Source organism: Entelurus aequoreus, linkage group LG20, assembly GCF_033978785.1.
Source record: "Entelurus aequoreus isolate RoL-2023_Sb linkage group LG20, RoL_Eaeq_v1.1, whole genome shotgun sequence".
NCBI lineage: Eukaryota > Metazoa > Chordata > Actinopteri > Syngnathiformes > Syngnathidae > Entelurus > Entelurus aequoreus.
The window spans coordinates 42,912,801-42,936,800 of NC_084750.1; the positions used below are offsets into that span (position 1 = coordinate 42,912,801).

Consider the following 24,000-nt stretch of genomic DNA (forward strand, 5'->3'; position numbering starts at 1 on the left):
CACGACTAGTGTGACTTGGAGCGCGTGAAAACCAATAACGTTGGGCCATTGACGTGGACAATCACATATACATATACAGTATATATACATATACATATATATATATATATATATATATATATATATATATATATATATATATATATATATATATATATATATATATATATATGAATGATACTCGAAACTGATTTTCTCGGTTGTCTGATAAGAAAAGAACCGAGTCCTCGGACTCGAATCCCTTTTTGAGAACCGGTACCCGTTATCGAGACCACTATAGTAAAGAAAAAGAGTTGGTTCTTTATTCGAATCCCTGGGAACGAATCCCGTCCCGACCAGAAATGCTCCGTGGACTTCACAAGAAATGACGTCACATAGCTCAGTCATTAGGCGCAGATAGCGAAAGCAGGAAAACAATGGACGTGAAAAAGCGCTCCAAGGTGTAATAAAGTTCAAAACAAAAGGTATAATCCATCGAATAACTTTACTGAGAGATTTGAGCAGGGTACAAACACATGACCAACACTTTTACGACCAACCGGAAACATAGCAACCAGGCTAGCAACGCACCTCCTTTACGGCAGCTGTCGCAACGTTCTTAAAGCAACCGCAGCACATACATATATATACAACATATATCTCCCTTTTTTAACTTTTGTTTTTCTTTCCTTGTAAACAAAACAAAATCCCACTGTAGATGTGTTGTCTGTCTTATTATAAATAATGCAGACGAGGCGTGTTGGCTGACTTCTTGACGTTTACTTTCACAGCGTGCTCATAACCTCATTCTTAGCTGCCGGGTGGTGACATGCAACAACACTTTTCGGGGCTACCGCGCATGCTCGTCACTCCCGTTGCATGCTGGGTAGTGTAGTTGTTATATTCCCTAGCTCAGTGTTTTTCAACCACTGTGCCGCGGCACACTAGTGTGCCGTGAGATGCAGTCTGGTGTGCCGTGGGAGATGATCTCATTTCACCTATTTGGGTTCAAAATATTTTTTGCAAAGCAGTAATTATAATCTGCAAATGATGTGTTGTTGTTGAGTGTCGGTGCTGTCTAGAGCTCGGCAGAGTAACCATGTAATACTCTTTCATATCAGTAGGTGGCAGCCGGTAGCTAATTGCTTTGTAGATGTCGGAAACAGCGGGAGGCAGTGTGCAGGTAAAAAGGTATCTAATGCTTAAACCAAAAATAAACAAAAGGTGAGTGCCCCTAAGAAAAGGCATTGAAGCTTAGGGAAGGCTATGCAGAACCAAACTAAAACTGAACTGGCTACAAAGTAAACAAAAACAGAATGCTGGACGACAGCAAAGACTTACTGTGGAGCAAAGACGGCGTCCACAATGTACATCCGAACATGACATGACAATCAACAATGTCCCCACAGAGGAGGATAAAAACATACTGAAATATTCTTGACTGCTAAAACAAAGTAGATGCGGGAAATATCGCTCAAAGGAAGACATGAAACTGCTACAGGAAAATACCAAAACAAGAGAAAAAGCCACCAAAATAGGAGCGCAAGACAAGAACTAAAACACTACACACAGGAAAACAGCAATAAACTCCAAATAAGTCAGGTGTGACAGGTGGTGACAGTACACCTACTTTGAGACAAGAGCTATAGTGATGCATGCTTGGTTATGCTTTGAATTCATATCCAACACTTGCGACAACGACTTTTTACTGTCAGCTGAGTTTCGTTTTTTAATGATTTCTCCTGGTGGTGTGCCTCCGCAATTTTTCAACGCAAAAAATGTGCCTTGGCTCAAAAAAGGTTGAAAAACACTGCACTAGCTCATAACATCACATCTTTCCCCCATAAAGAAATAATGTCAACTCAATAAAGTGTATTTCTTTTTTTAGCTTTAACTTTTCATTTTTTTTAGCATTGTAACCACATTTGCAAACAACTTTTCTCTTCATAGAATTTTCTGTCAATAAAGAAATAAAGTGCAAAAATGTCAAAGCATCATAACAAACAGTTATGTCAAATAGCAGCAGAAGTGCACTTTTTGGAGAGCTGTATTATTTTCAGTTTTGTGCCCAAGGGACTGATTTTATTTAACACTATATTATTAGTGTCTCCCCTAGAGGGGGTGGGGGGGTTACCCACATATGCGGTCCTCTCCAAGGTTTCTCATAGTCATTCACATTGACGTCCCACTGGGGTGAGTTTTCCTTGCCCGTATGTGGGCTCTGTACCGAGGATGTCGTTGTGGCTTGTACAGCCCTTTGAGACACTTGTGATTTAGGGCTATATAAATAAACATTGATTGATTGATATTGTTTATACACCTATAGTGATCACAGAGACAGGCTGTTTTTGTGTTACTGTATATATTTGTTTTACTTAAAAATCCCACTTAATATACTTTGGGTAAAAACAGTCAATTTTAATTTTTTTAGGGGGGTAACAGTCAATATTTATGTATTTATTAGATTAAATTTTTTTCTAATATAATAAAAGTGAGCTTTTGTTAAACCAAATATTGTGTGTTTTTTTCCATATACAACAACCTATCTGGACTCGATATGAGAATCGATAAGGAATCGGTTCGATAAGAGGATTCGATAATAGGCTCGAACTCGATAATTTCTTATCAAACATCATCCCTATATATATATATATATATATATATATATATATATATATATATATATATATATATATATATATATATATATATATATATATATATATATATATATATATATATATATATATATATATATATATATATATATATGTATATATATATGTATGTGTGGGAAAAAAATCACAAGACTATTTCATCTCTACAGGCCTGTTTCATGAGGGGTTTTCCTCAATCCTCAGGAGAAAAAAAAAAAAATCTCCTGAGGATTGAGGAAAACCTCTCATGAAACAGGCCTGTAGAGATGAAATAGTCTTGTGATTTTTTTCCCACACATACATATTACGCTCTACCACGGTATCGAGCACTATATTTTGGATAATCTAATTAAGACATATATATATATATATATATATATATATATATATATATATATATATATATATATATATATATATATATATATATATATATATATATATATATATATATATATCCTCCAGTAATGCACAATGAAAACAACTGTAGTTTTTAAGGCTATACAAATGGCAAATGAACCACCGGAATTTTACTGTAAAAAAAAAAAAGGTAATAATAAAAGAATAAAATATACATTTTTCAATGTATGTGAATGTACTGTAAAAACCACGGTATGAATATATATTTGCAGCTACTGTAAGTTAGCAGAATTTTACTGTAAAAATAAGTGGCACTTTTTTTTCAATTTCCAGTAATGCAGTGTAAGAAACAGAGACAATAAATTTAGGGTAGAAAACTGGCATCTCATTCACCAAAATTTTACCTTAAAATGGAATGTTTTTTTGCTTGTTTTTTACAGCAAATATTGTAAATTCAAAACTGGTACCACTCGTCTACACACTACATCACCATGACAACACACACGCAACATTCACGACTAGCGTAACTTGGAGCGCGTAAAGAAGCCAACATCGACATGGACAATCTGAACAAAAAAACAACAAAAAAAAAAAGAGAATCAAACCGCAGCATGAACGCAGCCTAAGAAACGTCTTGATTAGCCGTCTCTCTGGGGGTAAAAATAGTCGCGCGTTTGCGTCACCGCCGTCATGACTTTGCTCACTGGCGCTAAAAGCAATAACAAATCTTGTCATTCACTTTTCCCCTCCACCCTCTTCTCCATTTGGTGTCATCTTGAGAGTGGAACTAAATGAAAACTGAGGTCGTTAACATTTTATTTCCCTGGGAAGGCGATTGTGCTCAGCAGATTTGACGGCAATCGCCGTCTGATGTGATGAATTACCTTGTGACACGACTGCACAGGTTGACATCCTTGGCAGCCGTCGCCAAACAGGAAGGAGTAGGGATTTTTGACGTCTTTGATTTTTGGTTGGGTTTTTGGCCCTTATTGAGAAAATCAATCCTGGTCCTTTGACAGGGTTCACCTGGTCCTTACCTTGGTACTGAGCACTGAAACCTTTCATCTTGTGGTTGCCGTCCGAGGTGAAGTGCAGACGAAGCCAGTTCTTGCTGCTAATGATGGGGGAGGGCAGGTTGGGGCCGGTGAACCTGCAAGCACAGACGAGGACGTCGGATTATTACAAAACCCAAAGCCGGTGAAGTTGTCACCTTGTGTAAATGGTAAATAAAAACAGAATACAAAGATTTGCAAGTCCTTTTCAACTTGTATTCATTTGAATAGCAAAGACAAGATATTTAATGTTCCAACTAGAAAATGTGATTTTTTGCAAATATTAACTCATTTGGAATTTGATTCCTGCAACGTGTTTCAAAAAAGCTGGCACGGGTGGCAAAAAAGACCGAGAAAGTTGAGGAATGCTCATCAAACACTTATTTGGAACATCCCACAGGTGAACAGGCTAATTGGGAACAGGTGGGTGCCGTGATTGGGTATAAAAGCAGCTTCCATGAAATGCTCAGTCATGCACAAACGAGGACGGGGCGAGGGTCACCACTTTGTCAACAAATGCCTGAGCAAATTGATTAAGAACAACATTTCTCAACCAGCTATTGCAAGGAATTTAGGGATTTCACCATCCATGGTCTGTAATATCATCAAAAGGTTCAGAGAATCTGCAGAAATCACTGCACGTAAGCGATGATATTACGGACCTTCGATCCCTCAGGCGGTACTGCGTCAAAAAGCGACATCAGTGTGTAAAGGATATCACCATATGGGCTCAGGAACACGTCAGAAAACCCCCCCGTCAGCAACTGCAGTTCGTCGCTACATTAAAACTCTACTACGCAAAGCAAAAGCCATTTATCAACAACACCCAGAAACGCCGCCGGCTTCGCTGGGCCCGAGCTCATCTAGGATGGACTGATGCAAAGTGGAAAAGTGTTCTGTGGTCTGACGAGTCCACATTTCAAATTGTTTTTGGAAACTGTGGACGTCGTGTTTTCTAGAACAAAGAGGAAAAGAACCATTTGGGATTGTTCTAGGAAAAGGGCTGTGAATCTTTGGGCACCACATGATTCAATTCGATTGTTGGGAGTAACGATTCGATTCAGAATCGATTCTTGATTCAAAATCCACACTCTTTCATAACATAGGGTGCCAGTTCGACTACATTCTTCCATAAATAGGTAAACAGCTCTAATCAATTTCTATATTACTTCAAAGAAAACTGGTTTCGTTTAATAAAATTCTACCCAAACATTTAATAAAGTCATATACTAATAAAGCAACAAGTATCCAACTCTTCTTTTTTTATTTTTTATTTTTTTAAAGTAAATGTGTACAGCAGGTACAGATCATCTACATCAACAATATGACTTGTAGGAGTCATATTGAGGACAGATTAAAAAAAAAAATTAAAAAAAAAAATCGATTTTTGAGTTTTTAATCGATTAAAAATCTGTAATTTTTTTGATGACCCTAAAATTTTATGTTCCCGGCATTCGATAATGTCCAAACTTTATACACTTTAATTACACTCAATAAATAATTACCGTATTTTTCAGAATATAAGGCGCACTTAAAATCCTTTCATTAATTCTGGTTGTGCTTACCGACCCCGAAGCAATTTTATCTGGTACATGGTGTAATGATAAGTGTGACCAGTAGATGGCAGTCACACACAAGGGATACGTGTAGACTGCAATATGATGGCAATATGACTCAAGTAAACAACACCAACATTTGATATGTTCCATTGAAAATATAGAACATTACACACGGCGCTCAAAAATATATTAAAATGTTTTAGTTTGACTTTGGTAAGCTATGAAGCCACACCACTTGATGGATTGTACTGTGCTTCAACATAGGAGTATTATTATGGTGTGTGTATAAGGTAAGACATATTATCTGGCGTTTTGTTTCGCAATATTATGCAAAAGCAACTTTTCTTGCCTTCTGGTACCTGCTGATCTGTATTTGGGATCTGCATAAGTCCTGAAAATGTGCGTGCGTCCGCCTTTGTAGTCGATAAGCTTCTTCTTGTTTCTCTATCTTCTTGTTATGTGACATTCATCCTCCACTGTTGCCATTTCTAATATAAAGTAGTGTAAAGTTCTTACTTATATCTGTCAGTAAACTCGCCATGAAAGTGCTAAAACATACCGGTGTAGTGAGTTTACATTATTCACCCAAGGAACTTTAGTTATTAGAGAGTTCCGGTTGGACGTTTTTTCACGGGACACATTTCCGGCCTTGTTGTTGTTTCCGGATGAGGAGATGCTGCTGATTGAAGTAAAGTCTGAATGTCATTAAAACAGTTAGCGCCATCTTTTGACACTTCTTCCACTCCCGTCCTTGCACGCTACACCGCTACAACAAAGATGACGGGGAGAAGACGCTGTCCAAGGTGAGCCACGTAAATAAGACCCGCCCACAAAACGCTGCATCCTGAAGCGACTGTCAGAAAGCGACTTGAAGATGATGTGTAAAACATCATCTATGCAACATTTTGAGCAAAGAACCACCATCACATGTTATGTAGACGACAAGGAAGTCTTTTACATTTAGAAAAAAAAAATCATAATATGACTCCTTTAATGCATTTTGTATGAAAAAAGACCTGAATAGACTGTGGCTACAGAGTAAAGGAGTGTGGGTACTAGACTGGCCTGCCTGTAGTCCATTGAAACGCGTAAATTGCCGCGTAAAATACCACAACGGAGACCCATCGACAGTGCGCCTTTTAATCCGGTGCGCCTTATGGTCCGAAAAATACGGTAGTTACACTCTAATTAATGGAAGAAACAGAGTACAAATTGCAGCCTTTTTCTACTAGAATTAATCATCACGGCCCTACTCAGTGGTCTAGTGGTTAGAGTGTCCGCCCTGAGGTGGGTAGGTCGTGAGTTCAAACCCCGGCCGAGTCATACCAAAGACTATAAAAAATGGGAGCCATTACCTCCCTGCTTGGCACTCAGCATCAAGGGTTGGAATTGGGGGTTAACCCTGTAACACCCCTTGTTGTAAAATTACAACGTTACCTTTAACCATCCTAAAAAACAATCTATTGTACACTACCGTTCAAAAGTTTGGGGTCACATTGAAATGTCCTTATTTTGGAAGGAAAAGCACTGTACTTTTCAATGAAGATAACTTTAAACTAGTCTTAACTTTAAAGAAATACACTCTATACATTGCTAATGTGGTAAATGACTATTCTAGCTGCAAATGTCTGCTTTTTGGTGCAATATCTACATAGGTGTATAGAGGCCCATTTCCAGCAACTATCACTCCAGTTGTTCTAATGGTACAATGTGTTTGCTCATTGGCTCAGAAGGCTAATTGATGATTAGAAAAGCCTTGTGCAATCATGTTCACACATCTGAAAACAGTTTAGCTCGTTACAGAAGCTACAAAACTGACGTTCCTTTGAGCAGGTTGAGTTTCTGGAGCATCACATTTGTGTGGTCAATTAAACGCTCAAAATGGCCAGAAAAATAGAACTTTCATCTGAAACTCGACAGTCTATTCTTGTTCTTAGAAATGAAGGCTATTCCACAAAATTGTTTGGGTGACCCCAAACTTTTGAACGGTAGTGTATATTTTTTTTACCACATTTACACAGTCATTGGGTCCTATTGTTCAGTCTCACAAGGCTATTGGATCGTACATTTGTTTACAAGTCACGCCTTCTGGCCATGAACTCACACAAACTCTCAAGGTTTCTTTCGAACAACATCTATTTGTTTCATTGGACTGGATTCATCACATTCAAGTAAGTAAAATGTATTTTACATTTTGTTTGGTTGTTATTACAATGTCTAGAGCAGTGGTTCTAATTCATGTACCCCCTAATCAGAGCAAAGCATTTTTGGTTGAAAAAAAGAGATAAAGAAGTAAAATACAGCACTATGTCATCAGTTTCTGATTTATTGAATTGTATAACAGTGCAAAATATTGCTCATTTGTTGTGGTCTTTCTTGAACTATTTGGAAAAAAAAGATATAAAAATAACTAAAAACTTTTTGAAAAATAAACAAGTGATTCAACTATAAATAAATATTTCTACACATAGAAGTAATCGTCAACTTAAAGTGCCCTCTTTGGGGATTGTAATAGAGATCCATCTGGATTCATGAACTTCATTCTAAACATTTCTTCACAAAAAAAGAAATCTTTAACATCAATATTTATGGAACATGTCCACAAAAAATCTAGCTGTCAACACTGAATATTGCATTGTTGCATTTCTTTTCACAGTTCTTTTTGACAGACATTTTAAAAAAAATCTCACGTACCCCTTGGCATACCTTCAAGTACCCCCAGGGGTACGCGTACCCCCATTTGAGAACCACTGGTCTAGAGCATGTACATATGTAGTTATTGTGGAACAGATGCATCAAATTTCATTTAGAGCTTGTTATATAATTGTTGCAATTATAAAAGAGGGGGAAAAAGCTTTTTTAAGAGTTTTATCTTGTTTCATATTTTTTATATTTGTAATAAATGACTTCATAAAAATATAACTAATGTGTGATTATTATTAATGGTATCTACCGTTATGGGGCTAAGTAAGCAATCAACCCTGCAAATGAACCCTTAGTTGTTCAGACAACGTGAGTACAAATACAGAATGTTGCAATATTACAACATTTCTCTAAAAACATACACAAACATTTTTTTTTTAACTCTTCAATTTCTGCATCAAATGCCTCCTACGACAACATATGAAAGGTCAAATATTTTTTTTGTAGGTTTTTCTATATTTGGGTCTTACAGGGTTAAATCACCAAAAATGATTCCCGGGCGCGGCCACCGCTGCTGCTCACTGCTCCCCTCACCTCCCAGGGGGTGAACAAGGGTGATGGGTCAAATGCAGGGAATAATTTCCCCACACCTAGTGTGGGTGTGTGTGACAATCATTGGCACTTTAACTTGAACTTGAACCTAGTTTAAAGGCCTACTGAAATGATTTTTTTTAAATTTAAACGGGGATAGCAGATCCATTCTATGTGTCATACTTGATCATTTTGCGATATTGCCATATTTTTGCTGAAAGGATTTAGTAGAGAAAATCGACGATAAAGTTCGCAACTTTTGCTCGCTGATAAAAAAAAAACCTTGTCCCTACCGGAAGTAGCGTGACGTCACAAGTGGTAGTGCTGCTCACAATTCCCTGTTGTTTACAATGGAGCGAGAGATATTTGGAGCGAGAAAGCGACGATTACCCCATTAATTTGAGCGAGGATGAAAGATTTGTGGATGAGGAACGTTAGAGTGACGGACTAGAATGCAGTTCAAGAGATATATTTTTTCGCTCTGACCGTAACTTAGGTACAAGCTGGCTCATTGGATTCCACACTCTCTCCTTTTTCTATTGTGGATCACGGATTTGTATTTTAAACCACCTGGGATACTATATCCTCTTGAAAATGAGAGTCGAGAACGCGAAATGGACATTGACAGTGACTTTTATCTCCACGACAATACATCGACGAAGCTCTTTAGCATGAGCTAACGTGATAGCATCTGGCTCAAATGCAGATAGACACTAAATAAATAAACCCCTGACTGGAAGGATAGACAGAAAATCAACAATACTATTAAACCATGAACTGTAACTACACGGTTAATGCTTTCCAGCCTGTCGAAGGTTAACAATGCTGTTGCTAACGACGCCATTGAAGCTAACTTAGCAACCGGACCTCACAGAGCTATGATAAAAACATTAGCGCTCCACCTACGCCAGCCAGCCCTCATCTGCTCATCAACACCCGTGCTCACCTGCGTTCCAGCGATCGACGGTGCGACGAAGGACTTCACCCGATCACAGATGCGGTCGGCGAGACGGAGGAAGTTAAGGTGAGTTCGCCGGCTAGCGCGTCTGCTATCCATCTCTGTCCTCCTGGTTGTGTTGCTGTAGTCCGCTGCTAATACACCGATCCCACCTACAACTTTCTTCTTTGCAGTCTCCATTGTTCATTAAAGGCCTACTGAAATGAAATTGTTTTATTTAAACGGGGATAGCAGATCCATTCTATGTGTCATACTTGATCATTTCGCGATATTGACATATTTTTGCTGAAAGGATTTAGTATAGAACAATGACGATAAATTTCGCAACTTTTGGTCTCTGATAAAAAGAAGCCTTGCCCCTACCGGAAGTAGCTTGACGTAGTCAGTTGTTCGCCTCCTCATATTTTCCTATTGTTTTCAACGCAGCTAGAGCGATTCGGACAGAGAAAGCGACGATTACCCCATTAATTTGAGCGAGGATGAAAGATTTGTGGATGAGGTACGTTAGAGTGACGGACTAGAATGCAGTGCAAGACATATCTTTTTTCGCTCTGACCGTAACTTAGGTACACTGGACATGTAAATACACGGTTAATGTGTATTCAACGCCTGTCGAAGCCTAGCAATGCTGTTGCTAACGACGCTAACTTAGCAACGGGAGCTCGTCAGAGCTATGATAAAAACATTAGCGCTCCACCTACGCTAGCCAGCCCTCCTCTGCTCATCAACACCCGTGCTCACCTGCGTTCCAGCGATCGACGATGCGGTCGGCGGCCCGGAGACGTAGGAAGTCAAGGTGAGGTCGCCGGCGCTAGTGTCTGCTATCCAACAAAGTCCTCCTGGTTGTGTTGCTGCAGCCAGCCGCTAATACACCGATCCCACCTACAACTTTCTTCTTTGCAGCCTCCATTGTTCATTAAACAAATTGCAAAAGATTCACCAACACAGATGTCCAGAATACTGTGGAATTATGAAATGAAAACAGAGCTTTGTGTATAGGATTTTTCGGGCTCCGAATACTTCCCTTGTCCTCGTGACGTCACACGCATACGTCAGCATAATAAAACGTTTTCAAGCGGAAGTGTGGCGGGAAATTTAAAATCGCACTTTATAAGTTAACCCGGCCGTACTGGCATGTGTTGCAATGTTAAGATTTCATCATTGATATATAAACTATCAGACTGTGTGGTCGGTAGTAGTGGCTTTCAGTAGGCCTTTAAAAGTGCATTTTATGAGTACTTTTTGAGCACGACAATACCGCCGATAATAACGAGAACCGTAACATTACACTTTCATATCGTTACATCCCAAGCACCGGTCACGGTGCGGAAAAAAATGTAAGGCGTGAAAACGGCGATATAATCCGAGCGAGGGGCCAGACGTGATCATGTGGTGATTACAACAACGCTCCAAAAGAAAAGGGTTGTTTAACGAGCAACGTTCCAACAAAACGTTGGCCGATAAAAACGGGCGCGGGGGCAAGTCACTTCATGTCCGGCCCTTTGGCGCAGGAAATGTGGACCACGGCTCCCCAACACTTTAATGTGTCCCCTGATCTGTATGCTAACGAGGGGCCCTGCTTAGCCGGCACTTCCACACTTGTTAAAGTCATTTGGGGGAACATTGGGCTTTTATCATAGGACACACTAACTAACACAGGGGACACTCTGGGCCAAATCACCTCCTAAAATTGATGGGGCCAGTGTGATATATCGCCAGCGTAACATGCTTATCCAAATCTGGCCGCTTCGCTTCTTGCCGCAACAATAAACGGCCGCCCTAAAAGCACTCGCCGCACTCATATATGTATTCAAACCCTGGCATATTTCACGCCTTACTCCCCGATTTCACACAAGGTGGACGTCGGAGAGCCAAGGGGACCGCAGGGAGCGACACATTTAGTGCGGAGCAGACTGACGGAGGTCTTATGAAGGGTGTTGTGGCCCGTTCTATGGTTCCTCCGCACCTGGCCGTATTACTTTATTGTTGTCTTGATAGTGGGCCACTAAATCAGGTTTCCCTTGCTTGGGCCCAAAGCGACACTTTTTAATGACTTTGTGTCTGCTGGAACGTGTTTTTTTGGCCATGGCAAGGTGAAAGGGGCGGATGTTTTGGATCGGCGGAAGATACGGAATGTATTCCATGATGTGACGTGACCCGTAGGGCCTGATCTACAAAGTACTAAAATGAAAGCATGGACTCCCCTTTCTTTTGGTGAACACTAAAGGTCCCTAGGATCCAAAAGGTCAAACAGCTTTTGTTTAATCTGACCACAGAACTTTCCTCCAGAAGGTCTTATCTTTGTCCATGTGATGTCAGATGAAACAAACATTGAGCTGTTTGGCCACAATACCCAGCAATATGTTTGGAGGAGAAAAGGTGAGGCCTTTAATCCCAGGAACAGCAAGCCTACCGTCGAGCATGGTGGTGGTAGTATTATGCTCTGGGCCTGTTTTGCTGCCAATGGAACTGGTGCTTTACAGAGAGTAAATGGGACAACTACAAAGGAGGATTACCTCCAAATTCTCCAGGACAAGCTAAAATCATCAGCCCGGAGGTTGGGTCTTGGGCGCAGTTGGGTGTTCCAACAGGACAATGACCCCGAACACACCTCAAAAGTGGTAAAGGAATGGCTAAATCAGGCTGGAATGAAGGCTTTAGAATGGCCTTCCCAAAGTCCTGTGTGTCCGTTCTCCCTTTTCTGTCTACACACTGTGTCTGCTTGTAAGTACTCTGTGTGCGCGCGCTGCCGTACATGCTCCTCTGCTCGTAAAACCAGCAATGTCACGACGTGCTGTCATGCCCGTCATGGGAAACTGGTACTTTTCAAACAGTTTTTGATTCATTAGTACCGCGATACTATACTAGTACCGGTGTACCGTACAACCCTAATACATACATACAGTCGTGGTCAAAAGTGTACATACACTTGTAAAGAACATCATGTCATGGCTGTCGCGAGTTTCCAATCATTTCTACAATTCTTATTTTTTTGTGATAGAGTGATTGGGGCACATACTTGTTGGTCACAAAAACCATTCATTAAGAAAATGGAGCTGTTAGGCCACAATACCCAGCAATATGTTTGGAGGAGAAAAGGTGAGGCCTTTAATCCCAGGAACACCATCCCTACCGTCAAGCATGGTGGTGGTAGTATTATGCTCTGGGCACGTTTTGCTGCCAATGGAACTGCTGCTTTACAGAGAGTAAATGGGACAATGAAAAAGGAGGATTACCTCCAAATTCTTCAGGACAACCTGGAGGTTGGGTCTTGGGCACAGTTGGGTGTTCCAACAGGACAATGACCCCGAACACACCTCAAAAGTGGTGAAGGAATGGCTAAATCAGGCTAGAATGAAGGTTTTAGAATGGCCTTCCCAAAGTCCTGACTTAAACGTGTGGACAATGCTGAAGAAAGAAGTCCATGTCAGGAAACCAACACATTTTGAGGAACTGCACCAATTTTGTCAAGAGGAGTGGTCAAGTGGTCAAGCAGAAGCTTGTGGATGGCTACCAAAAGCGCCTTATTGCAGGTAAACTTGCCAAGGGACATGTAAGCAAATATTAACATTGCTGTACGTATACTTTTGACCCAGCACATTTGCTCACATTTTCAGTAGAGCCATAATAAATTCATAATAGAAGCAAACTTCATGAATGTTTTTTGTGACCAACAAGTATGTGCTACAATCACTACATCACAAAAAAATAAGAGTTGTAGAAATGATTGGAAACTCAAGGCAGCCATGACATGATGTTCTTTACAAGTGTATGTAAACTTTGGACCACTCATCATTGCCATTAAGTTTTATGCCTTTTTTCCCCAAAGAAAACCCAGTTTTTTTTTAATGGCAAAAACACCAAATATGCAGTATTTTCCCAGTAACATTTTTCAAAATGGAATATTTGATGTAAAGTAATTGGAGCTTTAAATAGGTAAATAATTACATAGTAAATAAATAGTTACATATACTGTAACATTGTACATGGTAATTGTTATATATTGTATTTTTGATATAAGCATATAGAATAATATATATCATCTACTGTACATATATTATGTAAATATTATGTATATATGTTATATTTTATATTGCTATATTTAGTCTATTTTATACCTGCATTGTCCTTTCCATCCTTACACTTTCCATCATTTGTAACTGAGCTACTGTGTGGAACAATTTCCCTTGTGGATCATTAAAGTTTGTCCAATGTCTAATTTCTAATGTTTAATTCATAACGTTGCCTTTGATTCATTATTATTTTTTGATTGCATTTAAAAAAAAAAAAAAAAAAGCGTTAGCTAACGGCTAACAGCTAACAAGAGCAAGCGCTAAGCACGTCTTGCAGCGAAAAGCTTCATCGTTAGTTTTTAAGCCAAAATGCGTCCATTCTTCTTTTGCCATCTCCACACCGTTTCTGCTTGTAAATACTCGTTTTACCAGCAATGTCACTGTGTCCGTAAAAAAAAAAAAATACCGTATTTTTCAGACTATAAGTCGCAGTTTTTTTTCATAGTTTGGCCGGGGGTGCGACTTATACTCAGGAGCCACTTATGTGTGAAATTATTAACACATTAGCGTAAAATATCAAATAATATTATTTATGTCATTCACGTAAGAGACTAGACGTATAAGATTTCATGGGATTTAGCGATTAGGAGTGACAGATTGTTTGGTAAACGTATAGCATGTTCTATATGTTATAGTTATTTGAATGACTCTTAAGTTAACATACCAGGCACCTTCTCAGTTGGTTATTTATGCCTCATATAACGTACACTTATTCAGCCTGTTGTTCACTATTCTTGATTTATTTTAAATTGCCTTTCAAATGTCTATTCTTGGTGTTGGCTTTTATCAAATACATTTCCCCAAAAAATGTGTCTTATACTCCAGTGCGACTTATATATGTTTTTTTCTTTCTTTATTATGCATTTCGGCCTGTGCGACTTATACTCCAGTGCGACTTATACTCCAGTGCGACTTATATATGTTTTTTTCCTTTTTTATTATGCATTTTCGGCCGGTGCGACTTATACTCCAGTGCGACTTATATATGTTTTTTTCCTTCTTTATTATGCATTTTCGGGCTGTGCGACTTATACTTCAGTGCGACTTATACTCCGGTGCGACTTATACTCCAGTGCGACTTATATATGTTTTTTTCCTTCTTTATTATGCATTTTCGGCCTGTGCGACTTATACTTCAGTGCGACTTATACTCCGGTGCGACTTATACTCCAGTGCGACTTATATATGTTTTTTTCCTTCTTTATTATGCATTTCGGCCTGTGCGACTTATACTCCAGTGCGACTTATATATGTTTTTTTCCTTCTTTATTATGCATTTTCGGCCTGTGCGGCTTATACTCCAGTGCGACTTATATATGTTTTTTTTCCTTCTTTATTATGCATTTTCGGCCTGTGCGACTTATACTCCAGTGTGACTTATATATGTTTTTTTCCTTCTTTATTATGCATTTTCGGCCTGTGCGACTTACACTCCAGTGCGACTTATACTCCAGTGCGACTTATATATGTTTTTTTTTTCTTCTTTATTATGCATTTTCGGCCTGTGCGGCTTATACTCCAGTGCGACTTATACTCCAGTGCGACTTATATATGTTTTTTTCCTTCTTTATTATGCATTTTCGGCCTGTGCGACTTATACTCCAGTGCGACTTATATATGTTTTTTTCCTTCTTTATTATACATTTTCGGCCTGTGCGACTTACACTCCAGTGCGACTTATACTCCAGTGCGACTTATATATGTTTTTTCCTTCTTTATTATACATTTTCGGCCAGTGTGACTTATAGTCCAGTGCGACTTATATATGTTTTTTTCCTTCTTTATTATGCATTTTCGGCCCGTGTGACTTATACTCCAGTGCGACTTATATATGTTTTTTTCCTTCTTTATTATGCATTTTCGGCCCGTGTGACTTATACTCCAGTGCGACTTATATATGTTTTTTTCCTTCTTTATTATGCATTTTCGGCCGGTGTGACTTATACTCCGGAGTGACTTATACTCCGAAAAATACAGTATGTATTTTTTTTCGTTTAAATGTGTTAGTACCGCAGTCCTTTATCGGTACCGTAATACCGTACAACCCGAGTTGGGATGATTGCTTTTTCATCGCAACTCAATCCTGTCTCGGTTCCGACTCACTTGGTCCGGTTCCTGCGTTCCTGAACTCTGGTTCGATTAAAACAAAACCTTTCATAGAATAGGAAACTGACGTTGTCTGCTCTGTATTCAAGAGGCCACACCGGTGTGTGCAAAATGACAAATGGGTGGAGTTTCGGTGCTCCCCTCAGCGAGATCAAACGTGTCAAATCGCCGTTTTAGGGCATGGACGCATCGGCGTATGGCGTCTAATGAACACAGCTCGTGTTCACACGTGGGTGTTTCCACGCCGGGGACATTCTGGCGTAATTGTGGCCACTTTAGAAGGATCAATCGGGAGTCTGCTCTGTATGCAGGTCTGTACGGTGCGGCCAGGGTCACAGTGACCTTAAAGCCTGAACTAAACTTTCCGCATTTTAATGATGAGGATTATCGGGCAGGCGGCTTGAATCCACATGTACAGTACACACCGCCTTTCCACTCATACCGACATACGGCCTCTGAGGTAATCAGTGTGGAGGAACTGAGTGGCTATGGCCTTCATCGTACACCTGGGCTTTGAACACTCCAGATACAACTGAGCCACCGATATAGTTCTTCCGGTTCTTGAAAGTGCCGTCCCTCAGGACATAACAACCATCAACCTTGACCCGAGTCTTCAACGCAGCCCTGAGGGCAGTGTCTCAGGCAGTGTAGTTTCAAACCGCTCTCCTGGTGCAACAGTGCTGTTCCTTCTCCATCATTTAAAGCAGGGGTGTCCAAACTTTTTCCACTGAGGGCCACACACGGAAAAATTTAAGCATACGGGGGCCATTTTGATATTTTTCATTTTCAAACCATAACAAAATATATTAAACATTTTTTTTTAACCTTTAGGGCTCCCGGGGACCAATCAAGGGTCTCAGTCATTAAAATGTTAAAAATAAGTGAAATTATTATTATTATTTTTTACAGTATATCTCTATATTGCTTCAGGTTGATATCAAGTTAAAAAAAAACAGGTTTTATGCCTTTTCTGTCAAGGACAACTTTGTTTTTTATAGTAAAACTGAAATATGCAGTATTTAGTAATTAGAGCCCTAAAAGATCAATAATGCAGGACACCATTGATTTTAATTCTTTAATATTTTTGAGTAATCACAGTGAAAAGTTAAATAAAATCCCACTAAATATATTTGGGATCCAAAAGGTCTCCCACTCATAAAGTGATACATTTTTATTAGTTTTTTTAAAAACTTTTCACACTTAAATTACGAGTTCAACTTCAGACATATCTGTCCATTTTACGTTTGAACTATTATTTTGTTTGTTTTATGCTCTTTTGTCCAATAAAACTTTGATGTTTTTATATGGCAACCACACAATATGTGCAATATTTTTTCAACATAAAACATTTTAAAGTGACATTTTTTAAGTAATAATTCATTGTAACATAGATTTTTTTGTACTTTTTATTTTTATTTTCTCGAGCAATGGCAAAAAAATAAAAAATAAACAAAGACAACAGAAAAAAAAACCCAGCATGGCAGCTTTGTGTCAACATTGCAACTTTTTCTCAATAGATTTCACCTCATTCCACTTTTTTAAAATGTTTTTTTTTTCCTTTTTGCAATACTATCAATTTTGCAATTTTTGCAGAATGTGTGGGGGGCCGGTAAACGATTAGCTGCGGGCCGCAAACGGCCCCCGGGCCGCACTTTGGACACCTCTGATTTAAAGGAAGACTTTTGGTCCCAGCAGGGAATCTTGTTAAATCTTCTAAGGGGACCCACTAATGTTCTGGCTTCACAGAACATATACCGTGGACTCTCATTAAAAAACTCCAATGTATTCTGTTTTCAAACATGGCGTGCACATTAAAACCCAATAAAAACCAGCAGACCCCTGTGCTTGGTTGCTATGGTGATTGATATGTGATGCTTTCATCAAGTCTCCTGAGAACCAGCGTCTTTTGCAGTGCATGGTTCAGTTTTTGCATAACAGGGTCCTGTTTTAAAGAAATAGTGTTTGGGGGCGGGGGGTGTGGTTGGGGGCGTGGTTATTTACAGCTAGAATTCACCAACTCGAGTATTTCATATATATTTCATATATATATATATATATATATATATATATATATATATATATATATATATATATATATATATATATATATATATATATATATATATACAATACCGTTCAAAAGTTTGGGGTCACCCAAACAATTTTGTGGAATAGCCTTCATTTCTAAGAACAACAATAGACTGTCGAGTTCCAGATGAAAGTTCTCTTTTTCTGGCCATTTTGACCCCACAAATGTGATGCTCCAGAAACTCAATCTGCTCAAAGGAAGGTCAGTTTCGTAGCTTCTGTAACGAGCTAAACTGTTTTCAGATGTGTGAACATGATTGCACAAGGGTTTTCTAATCATCAATTAGCCTTCTGAGCCAATGAGCAAACACATTGTACCATTAGAACACTGGAGTGATAGTTGCTGGAAATGGGCCTCTATACACCTATGTAGATATTGCACCAAAAACCAGACATTTGCAGCTAGAATAGTCATTTACCACATTAGCAATGTATAGAGTGTATTTCTTTAAAGTTAAGACTAGTTTAAAGTTATCTTCATTGAAAAGTACAGTGCTTTTCCTTCAAAAATAAGGACATTTACATGTGACCCCAAACTTTTGAACGGTAGTATATATATATATATATATATATATATATATATATATATATATATATATATATATATATATATATATATATATATATATATATATATATATATATATATATATATATATATATATATATATATATGTATGAAATACTTGACTTTCAGTGAATTCTAGCTATATATATATTTTTTATTTTATTTACATAGAAAAAAAAAATAATACTTGAATTTCAGTGTTCCAGTGGCTATCCATTAGATGGCAGTATTGTCCTGTTTAACTTCTCCGTTCATGATGAGTATATCATTTCGGCCGCCATGTCTGTAATTTCCTCGTTCTTCTGCTTCGTCTCCTTGATGTGTGCGCAGTTGTGCACTCTATAAAATCCCTAGATGTTATGACGTCTTTGGGCAGGCAAGCTGTTTATATTGTGGGAAAGCGGACGTGAGAACAGGCTGTCCCCACTCAGTCTCAGGTCCGCATTGAGCTGGAGGGGGCGTGGCCTCCAGCTCCGGCTGAATACCGGGAGTTTGTCGGGAGAAAATCTCTGCCGGGAGGTTGTCGGGAGAGGCGCGGAATATCGGGATTCTCCCGCTAAAAACGGGAGGGTTGGCAAGTATGCAGTACTAGCACCTAAGTAGGAGAGTGTCCAAAAACAAGTGAACAAGCCAAGATCAGTACATGTCAAGAACCATTTCATAAAACAAAAGACAAACCGTTTGAAGGCTAACCCAGTCCAAGTTCTGTTGCCTTCCTCTACCGATAATAGAAACATACATTTCCACACCAGCAGTCACCATCAAAGTCTCCCCTTTTACAAACCCCGTTTCCATATGAGTTGGGAAATTGTGTTAGATGTAAATATAAACGGAATACAATGATTTGCAAATCATTTTCAACCCATATTCAGTTGAATATGCTACAAAGACAACATATTATATAATAAACTTTTTTTTTTTTGTTGCAAATAATCATTAACTTTAGAATTTGATGGCAGCAACACGTGACAAAGAAGTTGGGAAAGGTGGCAATAAATACTGATAAAGTTGAGGAATGCTCGTCAAAGACTTATTTGGAACATCCCACAGGTGAACAGGCAACTTGGGAACAGGTGGGTGCCATGATTGGGTATAAAAGTAGATCCCATGAAATGCTCAGTCATTCACAAACAAGGATGGGGCGAGGGTCACCACTTTGTCAACAAATGCGTGAGCTAATTGTTGAACAGTTTAAGAAAAACCTTTCTCAAGCAGCTATTGCAAGGAATTTAGGGATTTCACCATCTACGCTCCGTAATATCATCAAAGGGTTCAGAGAATCTGGAGAAATCACTGCACGTAAGCAGCTAAGCCCGTGACCTTCGATTCAACAAGCGACATCAGTGTGTAAAGGATATCACCACATGGGCTCAGGAACACTTCAGAAACCCACTGTCAGTAACTACAGTTGGTCGCTACATCTGTAAGTGCAAGTTAAAACTCTCCTATGCAAGGCGAAAACCGTTTATCAACAACACCCAGAAACGCCGTCGGCTTCGCTGGGCCTGAGCTCATCTAAGATGGACTGATACAAAGTGGAAAAGTGTTTTGAGGTCTGACGAGTCCACATTTCAAATTGTTTTTGGAAACTGTGGACGTCGTGTCCTCCGGACCAAAGAGGAAAAGAACCATCCGGATTGTTCTAGGCGCAAAGTGTAAAAGCCAGCATGTGTGATGGTATGGGGGTGTATTAGTGCCCAAGACATGGGTAACTTACACACCTGTGAAGGCACCATTAATGCTGAAAGGTACATACAGCTTTTGGAGCAACATATGTTGCCATCCAAGCAACGTTATCATGGACGCCCCTGCTTATTTCAGCAAGACAATGCCAAGCCACGTGTTACATCAACGTGGCTTCATAGTAAAAGAGTGCGGGTACTAGACTGGCCTGCCTGTAGTCCAGACCTGTCTCCCATTGAAAATGTGTGGCGCATTATGAAGCCTAAAATAGCACAAGGGAGACCCCCGGACTGTTGAACAACTTAAGCTGTACATCAAGCAAGAATGGGAAAGAATTCCACTTCAAAAATGTGTCTCCTCAGTTCCCAAACGTTTACTGAGTGTTGTTAAAAGGAAAGGCCATGTAACACAGTGGTGAACATGCCCTTTCCCAACTACTTTGGCACATGTTGCAGCCATGAAATTCTAAGTTAATTATTATTTGCAAAAAATAAATAAAGTTTATAACATCAAATATGTTGTCTTTGTAGTGCATTCAACTGAATATGAGTTGAAAAGGATTTGCAAACCTTTGTATTCCGTTTATATTTACATCTAACACAATTTCCCAACTCATATGGAAACGGGGTTTGTATTTGATACCGAGACCATCAATATTGAACCTTAAAGACGCAGAAAAACATGTCTTTTCTTTAGCCACGGTCAGTGGGAATACAGTTGGAGATCAAAGTCGAACAACACTGTCGGAATAAATCCATTTCTTTGTGTAACCAGTTAACAAACCTCCTTCATGCATTATGCAAAAGAGCGGGGATGGGCCAGAAACATAAACCTCAGGGTCTCAATGCACGGCGGTAGAGAATTCAATGCCACTTGTTAAGCAATTGATCTCGCCGCCAGTGAGATTCATGACTTGGCCTCAGAATGTCTTAATAGGAGGAAGCTAAGGACCGAGCTATGCTGTTTGGTACACCACGGATGCTGAAACCATGGCGCTCTGTTGGCCCAGTTTAAGAAGGATTTGACTTCAATACATTTTATTTGTACCGTAGACACAACTTAGGTCAGGGGTGTCCAAACTTTTCCCGCTGAGGGCCGCACACTGAAATATCAAAGCAAGCAGGGGCCATTTTGATGTTTTTTATGTTAAAAACCAATACAATACATGTATAAAAAATATACATTTAGGCCTCCACTCAGGCTAGGTAAAAAAAATATTTAAAATGTGTCATTATTTAGTATTAGTATTATTATCCAAGGTTTAAATCTCCAGATCAACATTAGGTCTATCTGTCAATATAAAGTTTTTTTTTTAAAAGATTGACGCTGTATGCTCTTTTTGTCAAAGAAAACCCTGTTTTTTTTATGGAAAAAAACACAAAATATGCAATATTTTCCCCCATGTTTTACTTTTAACACAATAGTCTCAAGATCAACTTCAGATCTATCCGTCAATTATAACTTTTATTGTTGTTTATGTTTTTTGTTTGTTCGTTTTAGGCCCTTGTTTGAAAAAAAAAAAAACGCTTAGTTTTTTATATGGCAAACACCAAATATGCAATATTTTCCCCCAATAACATTTTAAAGTGGAATATTTGAGATTATATAATAATTGGCGCTCATAGCATAACTCATAACAACATTGATTCATTATTATTTTTTGAGCAGTGACACTTAAAAAAAAATAAAATAAAAAAGTCCCACTAATATTATTGGGGATCCAAAAGGGTCCTGCTCAGTAAAGTATTAAAAAAATAAATCATACATTTGTTTTTTACTTTTAACACAATAGTCTCAAGATCAACTTCAGATCTATCCGTCAATTATAACTTTTATTGTTGTTTATGTTTTTTGTTTGTTCGTTTTAGGCCCTTGTTTGGAAAAAAAAAAAAAACAGCTTAGTTTTTTATATGGCAAACACAAAATATGCAACATTTTCCCCAAAAAATTTCTCAAAGTGGAATATTTAATGTGACGTAATTGGAGCCTTGAATAGGTCAATAATTCATAATGACATTGATTTTGATTCATTATTCATACTTGCCAACCCTCCCGTTTTTAGCGGGAGAATCCCGGTATTCAGTGCCTCTCCCGACAACCTCCCAGCAGAGATTTTCTCCCGACATACTCCCGGTATTCAGCCGGAGCTGGAGGCCACGCCCCCTCCAGCTCAATGCGGACCTGAGACTGAGTGGGGACAGCCTGTTCTCACGTCCGCTTTCCCACAATACAAACAGCTTGCCTGCCCAATGAACGGAGAAGTTAAACAGGACAATACTGCCATCTAATGGATAGCCACCGGAACACTGAAATTAAAGTTTTTTTGTTTTTTTTCTATGTAAATAAAATAAATATATATATATATATATATATATATATATATATATATATATATATATATATATATATATATATATATATATATATATATATATATATATATATATATATATATATACACTACCGTTCAAAAGTTTGGGGTCACATTGAAATGTCCTTATTTTTGAAGGAAAAGCACTGTACTTTTCAATGAAGATAACTTTAAACTAGTCTTAACTTTAAAGAAATACACTCTATACATTGCTAATGTGGTAAATGACTATTCTAGCTGCAAATGTCTGCTTTTTGGTGCAATATCTACATAGGTGTATAGAGGCCCATTTCCAGCAACTATCACTCCAGTGTTCTAATGGTACAATGTGTTTGCTCATTGGCTCAGAAGGCTAATTGATGATTAGAAAACCCTTGTGCAATCATGTTCACACATCTGAAAACAGTTTAGCTCGTTACAGAAGCTACAAAACTGACCTTCCTTTGAGCAGATTGAGTTTCTGGAGCATCACATTTGTGGGGTCAAAATGGCCAGAAAAAGAGAACTTTCATCTGGAACTCGACAGTCTATTCTTGTTCTTAGAAATGAAGGCTATTCCACAAAATTGTTTGGGTGACCCCAAACTTTTGAACGGTAGTGTACAATTGGGGGGTGTTGTGAATTATTGGTTGATTTGATATTTTTTCCACAAATTTAATGTATTTAAATGCATATAGTTGGCAGACCCGTCGGCAATCCTTTTTCTGTCTCCCTGTAATGTTGGTCTGATCTTGTATTAATAAAGTACTTCTGAATCGGAATCTGAATTATGGTGGTACTTTGAGAGCCAGGTGTTTTCTGGGGTGGTACTTTGAGAACCACTGAATGCCAAAGAGTTCAGCAGACAAATCAAGAGGAGATCTGTGCGTGTATGAAGTAGTTTCTAAAGTCGGAAAATAAAGAACAATGATTTCCAAGGTCAATCTTGAAAGAGGAGTAGACAATCACGCAGCTCTCCTTTTAAGCTCATCAAACACGACTCCAAACAAATGTCAGTCAGCTTCCAGGGACCGACGTGCTCCTTCTATTTAACAGGCGGCTTATCAAAAACAAACAAAATTGTTGGGAGAGGGGCCACGCAGCAGGCAGCGGAAAGATATGCAAAGAGGCAGAGCAAATATAGCAGAGATTAGAATAAAACACAATGTTCAAGGTCATTGTTGTCGGCTGTGAGATACCAGATGGAGCTGAGGATGCATTGTTTGAACGAGCCTTGTATTGGTCAAGTGGCTTCATAAATACCTTCAACAGTAATTGTCAGTCGGCCAACATTGGCCCATAAAGCAGGGAACCCACCATTGACCAACGTCTT

The 24,000-nt window shown here is 38.8% G+C and overlaps 1 protein-coding gene across 2 annotated transcripts in view; it reads right to left on the bottom strand.

Annotated features, from left to right (window-relative positions):
* The window catches only part of csmd2 (CUB and Sushi multiple domains 2), a 691,992-nt gene that overhangs the window by 382,248 nt on the left and 285,744 nt on the right, over window positions 1-24,000 (bottom strand). For both annotated transcript variants that reach the window (XR_009822205.1, XM_062030117.1), the window contains one exon: window positions 4,034-4,146. Coding sequence is in view for 1 of the 2 variants with exons in the window: in XM_062030117.1 (XP_061886101.1) it covers window positions 4,034-4,146 (113 nt within the window). In the remaining variant the exon portion in view is untranslated. The remainder of the gene's footprint in view (window positions 1-4,033; window positions 4,147-24,000) is intronic.